The 13,117-nt window shown below is 40.8% G+C and overlaps 1 protein-coding gene across 8 annotated transcripts in view; it reads right to left on the bottom strand.

The window, feature by feature from the left end:
* Window positions 1–4,208: 4,208 nt before the first annotated feature.
* LOC100462498 (transducin-like enhancer protein 4) overlaps window positions 4,209–13,117 on the bottom strand; it is a 153,088-nt gene continuing 144,179 nt past the window's right edge. For all 8 annotated transcript variants that reach the window (XM_024252264.3, XM_054520085.2, XM_024252265.3 and 5 more), the window contains 6 exons: window positions 11,889–12,138; window positions 10,570–10,817; window positions 8,997–9,144; window positions 8,301–8,451; window positions 7,901–7,977; window positions 4,209–5,912 (listed from right to left, as the gene is read on the bottom strand). In XM_024252264.3, coding sequence (XP_024108032.1) covers window positions 5,805–5,912; window positions 7,901–7,977; window positions 8,301–8,451; window positions 8,997–9,144; window positions 10,570–10,817; window positions 11,889–12,138 — 982 coding nt within the window. In that variant the 3' untranslated portion in view covers window positions 4,209–5,804. The remainder of the gene's footprint in view (window positions 5,913–7,900; window positions 7,978–8,300; window positions 8,452–8,996; window positions 9,145–10,569; window positions 10,818–11,888; window positions 12,139–13,117) is intronic.

Genomic DNA, 13,117 nt, shown 5'->3' with positions numbered 1-13,117 from the left:
TGCTAGTTTCTCTCCCAGTCCCTGTGCTGCTGGGACGAGGAGGAAGGACACAAGCTTGGTCTGACAGTCTTCCTTCATGGAGCCCTCATGGTCACAATGCCTGCATTTCACCCTTGACTCAGTTCCCACCACTCATTCATTCTCCTGCAACTTCCCAGCCTCCTGGGAATAAAAAGTTCCCTAGCTCATCTCATACTTTCTGCCACATAAGATACAGCCAGGGTACCAAGTATGGTAGTTCCTCTTGGAAGAGGCGGGGGGGTGTCTAGTGAAGACTGAGTAATGGTCAACTGCTCCTTAAGTCTAGGGAGAAATGCAGGGCCATCCAGAAACACTAGGGCATGAGTTTCGTTAGACCCTACCTAAACAGAGTCCCAAAATTCTGCTGCCTAAATTTTCAAAAACTTAACTACTTCACAAGTACCTTTGTGTGTGTATTTTGCTAGACCCAAGTCAAATATGACATTTATGTGAGTTTAAATCTTCTTCCAAAATGACCTTCCCAATGTTCTCATCACCCTGCAGGGTAAAGTTAATGGGCTCCCTGCAGCAGTCAGATGCCAAGGGTCGCACATACAGGGGACATCTACTCACACGCAAGTGGGTATCTGCATTGTACCTACCACATTCAGTCCACAGTGGGAACACACAGCACATGAACAAAGAAGACAATTTGTGATTGATTTCAAGAGTTGTCAAAAGGTTCTGTGATGCTGAAACCAGAAGCCAGTTAATTTGTGTGAAACTGAGGGACAAAGAGCAATGAAGTGTCTTGAACCCTTCATTTCGTGTTCCAACCTGCCATGCTGGACAGACAGTACAGAATTCTGGACCACAAGTCAGGAGCCTTGAGCTTGTACCCCCAGGAGATAACGGATTTGGGTAAACACCTTTCTTCTCCGACCCTTGGTGCTCTTGTGTGTAAATTCAGGATTCTAGTGTCCACCCTGGCTAGGCCTGCAGTGAGATCAAATGGGACAACTTTCATGAAAACACTTGTGCTCATCATTTTCCTCTGGACTAAAGGCAACCCTGTGGGAACTCTCTGCAGGCCAAATATCTGAAGTCTTAGCTGAGAATTTTCTTTCCCTGAGGACAGGTAAACTAGAGTCTCCTGTGAATTCCTTTCTGGGACCCACAAGATTCTATCACAGGCTGCCAAAAATGCAAACTAAACTGCTTGTAAGGTAAGAGTTCTATCTTGATAGCATTACTCTTAAAATGTTCTAATACATGAGAGGTTTTCTAATATGCTCAGGTCATCAAAAATAAGCCATTTTCATTGTTAGTTCTGAATGTAAGTTTCAACCGAAAGGCAGATAAATGCAATTAGCTCAAAAGAACAGGGGTGGTTATGAGCTGCTGCCTCAGTGAGAAACTGTTGGGCGCAGGACCTTGGATCTTGTTGAATACCTCTTTGCAAGTTGCAGCAGCTAGGTGGTTTTGGATATGAGCATCCAAGAATATCAAATAAATAATTTTTTTGGCACTGACATCTTCATAATTTTGTAATTGCTTACTCAACGCTGGACACGGAACCTCAGAACAAATTTCCATAAAACTGTCAAAAATATCAATCAACAAATACCTTAAGTTGGACATTTTGCTTCTAGGACAGCACAACTGTAAAACTGTCCAGATTGAGGCATGTCTAGAAGTAGATGAGGTGACAGTTGAGGATATGTTCATAAGGCTAGCATGCACACAGCACCTCTATCCAGAATACTACTTCTGGCTGAAGAACATCAATTTCCCCTGCTTTTGGCTGCAGGAACCCAGAATTACATGGCTGTGTGTGATGGTTTGAAACCAAGTTTTTGGATATCCCAAGGCTGTGTAATTTCTAACCACTTGCGGGTATTCTGAGGCTGCAGCTAAGGTTCCAATATACACTGTTTTAGGACAAGGCTGGATCTCTTGCACCTCAGACTATGAAGCCATATTGCTAAAGAGTGGCCCAAAGCGAGGTGTGTATCCATAAATACCCTAAGGACTTAGGGTCTGTCACTCTCCATTTGACCCGCCAATCTTACGAAGGTCATGATGCCTTCTTTACTCTGGGTTTCCTTGTAGTGTCCTGAGAGTTCTGCTCTCTTCTCTCACTGAAACTAAGCTTTCCCTGATTCAGGGAGATTCCTATCTTTGTTGTTATTCAGACTCTGCAAGACTACATCTGAAGCAAAAACTATGGTAAATCTAAAAACCAAGTTTAAGCAATTACTTTTAACATTATAATTACAACATCAAGAACATCAAGACTGTGCACATCAAGCCAGGGCTGAGATTTATATATAGACATAAAAATTTAATTTGGTAATACATTAGCAATAAGAGGAAATAGATGCCCACTTGTCTAAAAAAGTTAAATCTATGCATTCATCTGTTTTTTATTCCATTCAACAGCCAATGTTTTGGATTTCTCTAAAGGTAACTAAAGGCATCACAGACTTCACCCATCAGATACCCAAAAGGAATTCCAACCCCTTGAGGCAGGCACATTCCACCTTCTAGAGGTGCACACTGTGCATGTGTCATACTTTTTGTGTCAAACCGATTTTACTCCAAAGCTCTCTCATCTTTTAAATATTTTTAATAAGGTTACACAAGAATTAATGGAGGAATACTTTAAAAGTGGGAAGAACTTACATTTCTATGCTCACTACCCTCCAAATCTGCCCTGAATTCAGCAAAGATTACTACTATATATATATGCTACTACTATATATAGCTGGGCACTAGAGGAGAAAGCTCACACAATCCCTGCTGTGGGGAAGGGGATGCAGTGTCTCATGTGGGGAGGGGATCCAGCTCTCGGAGGCCAGGTGATGCTGCAGTCCAGACCCTGGGATTGCCACTCTATGAGGGATCATCAGCTCTTCCTCTCCAAAGCCACCCAGAGCTCAGATGTCATTAGGACAATGTGTGGTCCACTGTGTCGGTCCACATGGACAACTCTGCTCTGTGCCTTACCGAGATAATCACCTCCCTCTTACTCCAGATGCCCCCAGTCTTCCAGTGTGTACAGATATACTCGATGCATTAGTACTTTCCTCAGACTTGCTTTTCCCTTAGGGTTTCTAAATCTTTGGACCATATAGGTACACAAGCTGTGAAAAACCTGAGATAATGGGCAGGTGGCTAATACTGTATGTATATATTATATATACATTATACATATATATATATAAAAAATATGTAATATAAGCCAGTACGGTGCTCTGTACGTAGCAGATATTGAAGATTATTCCTTCCCAGTCCAACATAAACTCCATCATCCTGCCTAGGGACACATCTTTGAAGATGATCACTTACCCCCATGTTTTTTATGGTTTTTAATTTTTCAGCCAGCCTTGAATGCCTTGTGTGTCATCATTTGATGTAACAACGCACATGGTATCACAATGCAAGTGCGGCTTCCAGTCCAATTGATGAATACTGTACTTAACTCAGCAACCGAAGTATCTCTTACAGATGATCCCTCCAGACCACTGTGGGGCTTCCAATCCTCCTACTTAGTAGAACCTTAAAATGTCAGATTTTTGAGTCCCAGCACTTTAGAATTCTTAATTTAAACTCCTCCTTATACTGAATCTTCATACACCCAACCAGTAGCAGCCCAAGAAGCCTGGTGTAAAGACCTCAGTGTGTTATGCTAGAAATGCTTCCCAAATCCAAATGGCTGGCAATGGTTTACATGGGCTAACTTAAAGGCTGTGTTCATGTGTCCAGTCCAATATGGTAGCCATTAGCCACATGTGGCTACTTGACACTTGCAATGTAGTTTGTGTGACTGGTAAATTAGATTTCTAGTTTTATTTAACTTTAATAAATATAAAGAGCCACAAATGCCTAGGGTAACCATATTGAACAGCATAGCTCTAAAGCATCAAGGGTTTGAGGGACATGATAACCTTTTGGTAGGCAGTATTTTTACAAATCAAAGAGGTACTCAATAAATATTTAGCACCAACTGGTCACTGTTAACTTCTATCACCTACCTTTTCTAGCTCCTCTCAAGTAAAGACAAAACCAAAACAAAAATAGCAACAATGAAAAAAACCCACATTACTTTAACAACAAAAAAAACCACTTTACTTTAACAACAATCTCCCTCGAAAAAACTAGGCATTTTTAATATATAGGAGTGGCACAGCCAAAGATAAAAAATGAACTAATGTCATCAAGACAAAGAATTAGAAAAATAAGCATACTAGAAGTTATTTATGTTTAATGCTTAAAAGTCTGAATGCACAAACAATCTACCATTATAGAAGTACTGGTGGTCAATACAATGCATTAGAACTATGTACAATGCACAGTTTAGTATCAAAATCTTTCTACACTGTAGAGTTTTACGAAACCGTTAATGACATCAAACACTAAGCACTTAAGACACCATTTTTTTTTCTGCTACCACATTAGGAACGTCAATGGACAGTCCATTTCAACTTGCAGCATCCATCCATTTCTAGTATGAAATTAAGTAATTTTCTACTTATACAATAAAGTATATCTACACGGTTCTTTTGATTTTGATCCATAGCAGCAAAGGCACTGTACATCAGCAGATCCACAGACTTAAAAGATTTTTAAAGCATTCAAACAAAAAATAATAAAAAAAGAAGTCACGTATTATAGTTTAACAGCAACAACAACAACATAAAAGATAACACAATGTTTCTGGCACAATGGCACAGCCTGTGTCCATTTCAGGGACATCCAACTAAGACATGGAAAGAACCGGAGGTAAAGAAAGCAAGTCCTCATCCCAGGAGAGAGTCCATTCTTTGTGTTTTTCAGAGGGAGGTCTCTGCAGACCCTCCTCTGCTGTCCTTGTTTTGTAAAAGACTTAACTTGCACAGCAGTGGGAGTCCTCCCCATAACTGTGCAGCTCCCAAAGAGCATGCCACAAAATAACCCATAATTTCTCATAACAACAAAACTGACTAAAGATATATATATCTCCTTTTGCAAAGAAACGTGGCAAAAATATCCAGAAGGGAGTAAGTTCTCTCTTTGAGGCCAAATTTAATTTGTTCATCTGCCTATAATACAACAAAAAAGGGAACTAAAAACATATTACAAAGACACTTGTCAACGAGTCAAAAAAAGAAAAAAAGTCCAATTACTTTTATCGAATATAATCTAAAGCTATAGATATATTGGTTAACGTTGTCTAAATAGATCCAAATGAGTATGAGTTGGCCTGTTGTGTTCTAATTGTTCAGCCAAATTTCCAAAAGTCTTTAAAAGATGTAGAAAACAAAAACAAAAAAACCTAATAACAACACAGCAACATATTGCTTCCATGTGTAATTATACATTTCACATCTCTATACAGTCATCAGTCTACACTTAGTGACATTTTAAATCAATTATTTTAAACCTTCCTTTCCCCTCCTTTGCCAAAAAAAGGGGGGGAGGGGTATCAAATACAACGCACCTTCATTATCAATGCAGGAGCAGACAGCTTTATTTAGTCAGTCATTGTTAGAAAGCCTTCTTTAAACAAAATAAATATATTACAGATATAATACATAATTAAAGATTCTGTTCACTGTTAAGTATGCTTATTCCATGTTCTTCCAAGTAGACAGCTGAAGATTTGGTATCACAGGTTTTTAATGACTATTCACAATTCAATAGCAAGTGGGAAGTGAGGTTAAGAAAGGGGATTAAACTCCACAACTGCAATGAGTATCTGAAATCCTTGGTTTTAGATGCGGGGATGGGGGGTGAACAAAAAGGATGACAGAGCAAAGTGCTACCAGGAGGAGGAGTCCAGTCTGCATGAAGATTTGTCTTTAATAAATAACTTCATAAACTGTGGCCTTCTTATCCCCAGAGCCAGTGACAATGTATTTGTCATCCACGGAGATGTCACAGCTAAGCACCGATGAGGATTCTTTGGACTAGGAAAGAAACATATAATCAAAAATGTTAAATACTGAAAGAAAATCCCATGAGTATGGAGGACTTAGAGCAAATGCAAATGTAATGTGCTCCTTGACCAAACAGAAGCCCAGTCAAGGAAAGGTCAAAGGTGGTCATGGACAGTATTGCTTTTTTTTTCTTTTAATGAGACAGGGTCTCCCTCAGTCACTCAGGCTGGAGTGCAGTGGAGTGACCATGGCTCACTGTAGCCTCGACCTTCTGAGCTCAAGCAATCCTTCCACCTCAGTCTCTGAGATGCTGGGACTACGACACTGGTGTGTCCCATCACACCTAATTTTTTAACTTTTTTTGTAGAGACAGGGACTCACTAAGTTGCCCAGGCTGGTCTCGAACTCCTGGGCTCAAGAGATCCTCTTGCCTTGGCCTCCCAAATTATGCCTGAGATTACAGGCATGAGCCACCACGTGGCACTTTCTTAAAATGGCAGAGGTGGATCGGATCCACCCTTGGCGACACCTCACCAGGTCAGTCAGGAGGCTTCTGTCCTGGGGACATCAGGTAGGCAGGCAAGCCAATGGTATGAGCACCTCTGCTGGCAAAGCAAGACCTTATTTCAAACCCTATTCTACCCATTAAGACGGGGTGTTATTGGTATGAAAAACCCTCAACTTCACACAGATGGCTTGGAGTCAGGTTGAGCTGTGGAAAACAGCACAGGTCACTTAACCTGTCTGCACCTCAGTTTCCTTACAATAGCAAACAGGTAGACATTTTACCTGTCTACCACCTCAGAGGGATGCAGCAGAGTTCAGTGAGATCAGATATGAGAAATGGCACTGAAAACACATTAAAAAAAAAAAAAAGAAGAATGTAAAAATATTCCCAGTAAAAAGCCTAATGTTCCCACTGTAAAAATGTAACACAAATTTGCGAGAGGGGAGAGGTTCAACAGTTAAAAAGAAAAACATACCACAGAATTTTGTATACCATATTCAACTGTAGTATGAAGGATTCAATGTTAATTTTTAACTAAACTGTGCTCATTTAAAATGAAAACAACACAGGATTTTAACCAGGACTCTGAATACTTTAAACACTTAAAGACATAGTACTTATGCTTACTATAAAAAATGTACTACTTTTTTTTTTAAAGCGCAGTTGGGACTATCTAACAAGTGATAATCCATGATATGAAAAATGCTGTATTAAATTCTAAGCTTCATGACTGCAACAATTGGCTTTTTTTGTCCTACTGATTATCTTGCATACTATTTTGGATTCGATGGAATTAATCTACTTTATGATAATACCACTTGGTCAAGAAAACTGCAAGTCTATTATATTGCTTCTAAAAAAGAACACTAGGAAATAACATCCTAAATATAGAAGGTTAATAAAGGCAAGTCTTTCACCTTGCCTATGAAATTCTCACATACTAGTAGGAGAGAGGAGGAGAGCGTGTGTGTGCACACATGCATATATGTGTACTATGTCTACAATTTGGTCCTTCTACAAATAATTTCACAAGCTATACAAAGTTCCACTGAGTCAATAGGAAAAATAAAAGTTTATAAAACTGATTTTTATCAAACTTTTCCATAACACTCTTCTTTGGAAAAAATAAAATAAAAAAACTGTTACTACTAACAAGAGTGTATTTAAGCAAAATGCTCAACTTTTAAAATTAAAAATTAAAAAAGACATACATGTACAAAATTCTCAGAAGACATAAAACCTCTACTCCAAAAAGGGATTGATGATGAAGCAACAGTGAGCACTGAATCAGGCACAGCACTGGCTCTGAGCTCAGAACACTGGGGACTATCTCCAGCTCCACAGCTTTGCTGTGACACTTAACCTCCCCTTGGACACAGTTTCCTTCTCTGTACAATGTGCATAATACTAGCTCTGACCTCCCAGGACACTTCTGCACATTATTAATCTGAGAGAATGCACAGAGTTTGATTAAACAAACATAAGTGGTAGTTAACAAGTACCATGTTACCTGGAATATACTGGCCCCATAAGGTGTTCTCCAGGCATTCAGAAGGTTGTCCTTTCCAGTGCTTACAAACCATTTGCCTATAGGTAAAGGGTTTTGAAAAAGGCAATGTTTGTGTTACTCTGTCAGACACCAAGATTTGCTTTATAGAACACCAAACTATTAACAGAAAACTCATCCATTTGTAAAAAATAACTTTCACTTCAAAAATAAAGCCTATCTTTCTGGATTTAATGAGTCACTAATCCTTAAGGTTAAAGTGGATTAATGCCAGAAAATTACATGGTGTTGGGGAAGCAGGCATGTATCAGGAAGTAATAGAATTCTGAAGAGGGGCATGGTAATGAACTCAAGGATTCGACTTGGAAATAAAAACACAAATGGACAAAAGGTGCTTGCTTACCACAATGGGCAAACTTGAGCGACAGCACACAGCTCTCATGAAGATGTAGTTGGTATTTGTCTGGCTTGGTGACATGCAAAACTTCCACATTGCTGTTCTCCATCCCCACTGCAAGCCACTCTCCAGTTGGGCAGTAGCCCAGAGAAAAGATCTAGAATTAAAACAGGTGACGGTGACAGCAGCCACAGTGGACACGCTTCTTTTATCTGGGAGGTACTATCTCTTCTGTAGATACTACTTAAATTATGAAGAAAATCAAGATAATTTGAATTGTACAGGGGAGAACCGAAGTCAAATGGGCGATTTCAAAGTAATAAGACCTCAAAGTGGTTAATCCAGAGTCAAAAGTGACATCATCACACGGTAAGTGAACTGCGTCTTCTTTCAGTAGGTGATATGTTTCATAAAACCGTATCTTTTTTGTTTTTTTTTTGAGACAGAGTCTTGCTCTGTCGCCAGGCTGCAGTGCAGTGGCAAAATCTCAGCTCAGTGAAACCACTGCCTCCCGCATTCAAGTGATTCTCCTGCCACAGCCTCCCAAGTAGCTGGGACTACAGGCACACGCCACCATGCCCAGCTAATTTTTGTACTGGGATTTCACCATGTTGGCCAGGATGGTCTCGATTCCCTGACCTGGTGATCCGCCCACCTCCGCCTAAAACTGTATCTTTAAAATGCCTCAGCCACAGATCATACCTGGGAGGTGAAGTCGTGCTGCTGCAGCTGCCGCCCCTCGCGCAGGTCCCAGGACCTGACCGTGTTGTCCAAACCACCTGTCCAGAGCTTGGTGCCATCATTAGAAATGTCAATACAGCTGGCTCCATCTGTGTGGCCCTGGAATTGCCTGAAAATGTCAAAATGGAGGGAAAGCCCTTGAAAAGTTAGCTTTTAGTTAAAATCAGTTTAGAATTCCTTGATGATTCAATTTCAGTGCAGGCCTTATTTGTAGATTTCATTTTGGTTTATTATGGTTTCTAATTATTCAAAGTAATAACAAAGCATATACAAAGAGATGCCACATGTCTTGTACTTTTTGCTTGGTTTTGAATACTTAGGAATTCTTCAAATTACTTTTTCATGAAAACATGACTGATGTTACTAATGGGAAAAAAATCTCTGAAATTAACAAAAGAAAACACGCCTACATGTATATGAACTAACTAAAGATATACTCTGAGACCTATTCTATCACTGTGCTATGAGGGAGAGAGAATTTAATTTTCCCTTTAAAGAAGGACTGGGGATGGCACAGGGAGCGACAGAACCAGTCCTGCCAGTGAGCAGCAATGTGTCTGTGGGTGGCTGTGCAAGACGGAAGGCGAGGCTCTCAACTAAGGCACCTGGAAAGACACTCAGTGTGAACTACTGGCCCAGGAATCACTCATGGCAAAATGTACCAAGGTCACCAGGAGAAAACAGGGTTAGAAGCAGCTTCTCATAAAAGCCTGCCTGATAAGCAATGAAAGCGATTATTTGTTTTGGAATCTATAGGTTTCAGTACTTTGAAATAACAGATAGTAAAGCCCTCTTCTTTTACACACCTGACTTGTAGCTACCTCTGGTTACAACCTTTTCACACCTGTAGCTGATCATTCTACTTGCTTGCTAATCTCTTAGGTATTGACACCTAGAAAATCATTTCAGAGCTTTTCCCATCTACCAACACCAATCTTTTATAATCTCATTTGTAAAGTTATATCTATCCAACCTCAAAGGTGGGACAACAGATAATCTAGACCATTTCAGAGTGAGTTGCACCCAATACAGTGCATAGGCCCATGGGAACTGCTAAATATCTGCTGAAGGAATGAACCTGTTAGATGTGTATGGCACTCAAGACAGTACCATACACTGTGAATCTTCTCAATGAGGCTCTATCAACAATAATTGTTTGTTAGCAAGCACAGATGGCAAATTACAGATGTCCAAGGAGCGCATGAGGTCATGGAAACTTTATATACATTAATTATGTCAAATTTGACCTCATTTTATTAAAACAAATTGGTGATGCTTTAGTATAAGTCAAGGAAGGAAAAAAGACCTCATTTTATGAAGTTCAAGTACTACAGAAAACAAGATTTTCACACTGATAATTTATTTTTAACATCTTAAAATGGACCTGTTCTGAACAATTTTTAGTAAGATAATTGTATCTCTTTACACACACACACACACACATACACACCCATACCTATATACACAGCACTTTGGCAAAATATGGTAAAATTGGCTCCTCCTCACAACCTGGTAACAGATCCTGCTAACCTACCTGACCAAGGTCTGGTTGTGCAGATCCCACACAGCGATGTTGCCATCGCTGCAGCATGAGAAGCAGACCTTGGAATCAGGGCTGATGGCCAGGGCATAGCAGGCAGGGGCCGAGGATGTCAGCTCTGCCTTGATGCGTGGGGTTGGAGCCGCCAGGTCCCAAATGGACAAAGTACTGGCTTCCCCTCCAACAATTAGGGTGCGACCATCAGGGAGCAATCTGCAGGAACGGATGTAGTTATCCCTGTTCTGTAGAGACAAAAACCATCAAGAGATTACTCATGAGGAAAGGAAAACAGCATTAACATGAGAGCAGAAATCCATAAAAGTATTGTGTTCCCTCCTGGTTTAATGAGCCATTTATACTTATGACAATGATAAAGTGGATTAATGCTAGATTACATGAAATTAGGGAAGTACTTAAACTTGATCTACAAAATGTAGTACTGAGATATTTAATCTTAATTAGCATCAAAATGCAAAGCTCTAGACCCACTCCCACCACCACCAAATTAACCAACTGCTTGCATCATTTGCACACACAGATACACACGTACACTAATGCAGGAGCTCTCACAGTCTTGGAGTATCCAAACTTGGAACCTTGGTAGACTCAGGCTCAGTTCTGCTGTTGAAAGGTCCTGCTACTGATGTCAAGAAAGTTTCAGGGGGTAGATCCCTGGCAGTCTGTTCCTTTTGCCTGGGCCTGCATTACGTGACTAAAGGGCATCATGCATTTGATGAAAGCTACACCAGAGGTAAGACTTGATCATGGAGTGTTAAGTTACAGAAAAAAAAAGTTCCTCCTAGTTCATGAGGTTACGGGAATCTTATGTATATTTAATTATATTCAACTGATGTAGCCTCATGCTATAGCAAAAATTCTACTAAACTGACATTTCCTAAGGAACTCAAGGACAAAGGCCAATGAAGCAGCTGAGGGGCTATCTAGTATTTGCCACATGAGGCAGTAAGTTACTCTTTACATGTGACAGATGATAATTAGGTGCACGCTCATAGTCACTGTATGGGCTCTTAGTTTGCTTAACCATCAGAGAGGAAAACAAGTGGTTTGACTTTCCCCATGGGAGGTAGAGTTAATGAAATCAGTATGGTGCACATGCCACACATGAAGAACTAGATCACTGTGTGTCTAGGAAGCAAAAGACACACCTCCAAGTGAAAGATCACAGTCCCCTGAAGAGCAACTACCCACCTGGGATCAATACTGTGTGGTGTTGCTCATACATACAGTTCTCTCATCAGCCCCTCCTGTTTTCTGAATGAAAGTCTAAGTCTTGTTCATCCATGTTCACTCACCAGACAGTCGAGCTGGGAGACAGGACTCTTATTGCCAGGGTGGCTGATGTCCCAGACCTTGACGCAGCCCTTCCCACCTGTGTACACGTGTCTCGTGGGGTTGCTGATGGTCACCGCACACACCACCTCCCCGTGGTTGAGAGTGTTGATCTGGCGAGCATGCCTGGGGATTCCGGGTCCGATGAGGGCGTCGGGGGGAAAAGGGACAGGCTGCATCTGACCGTCTGCGCTAACATGGAAGGAGTACGCTCTAAGGCAATGGAGAGGAAAAAAGAAAGAGGGGAATGTAAAAAATGTCACTTAACTGTTCAGTGTAATGAGATGAGAAATAAAATACCTTCAGTGCTGCTTGTGATTTACGAACAAATCAAATTTGCCCATACAGTGTAAAGAACATAATTTCCAGAATCATACAGCTAGGCTGCTACAGGGCCAGATCTCAGGCTGACTCTGTACAAGCTGCTGTGGGACATCAGTAGTTACTTAGAATCTCTAAACTGCAGTTCTAATCTCTAAAATGAAGAGAACACTACCTATACCTCACAGAATTAAATGAGATAACCAACGTCAAGTGCAGTAGCCACCTTTCAGGGATGCTCTATAAACTTGCATTGCCTTCTCCTTTGGATGAATCAGAGGCCTGTGATGAGATCTCGCCTATAGATCAATTCACTCCCGGCAAGGGACTTACTAAGGGAGATGAGTAGGCCAAAATCAGGAAGCTTTAAGGAGTTAAGAGCCTCTAGGCTTAGATGTTGAAATGACAGATGTGCCAAAAAAAAAAAAAAAAAAAAGATAAAGCCCTATTTTAAAATCTTGATCAGACTTGACAATCACAAATCCTAGTCAATCCAAATGGAATGAGAACCTAGAAAAGCGTCCTGACAGCCCCAAAGGCCCACCTGTGAGTTATCTCTTGGCAGTTCCATCTCCAGTTCATTTCCAGGGAAAGCCCTCAGGTGGTGAAAGCATTTGGTTCTAAAATGCAACTTAAGTAACAGCGTCTCCCCCAACAGACTCATTTTTATTTTTAGGGCACTGAAGTCAGGAAGGGACGAGTGAGGCTGTTGTGACGCATGTTAGGTTTCTGGAAGCAGAAGACGCCAGTGGCAGGCAGGAGGCAGCTGGGCCTATCTTGGGGACTATCATAGGCAACAGCCCATTTTGGAAAAGCTGCTACTCTACTTGGGCACGGAGCTTGGGAATCTGCTCTGCTTATGGAAAATAGT

Source organism: Pongo abelii, chromosome 13, assembly GCF_028885655.2.
Source record: "Pongo abelii isolate AG06213 chromosome 13, NHGRI_mPonAbe1-v2.0_pri, whole genome shotgun sequence".
In the NCBI taxonomy this organism is placed as follows: domain Eukaryota; kingdom Metazoa; phylum Chordata; class Mammalia; order Primates; family Hominidae; genus Pongo; species Pongo abelii.
Note: the sequence above shows the minus strand (reverse complement) of the source record. Positions and strands in the feature narration are given on the sequence as shown.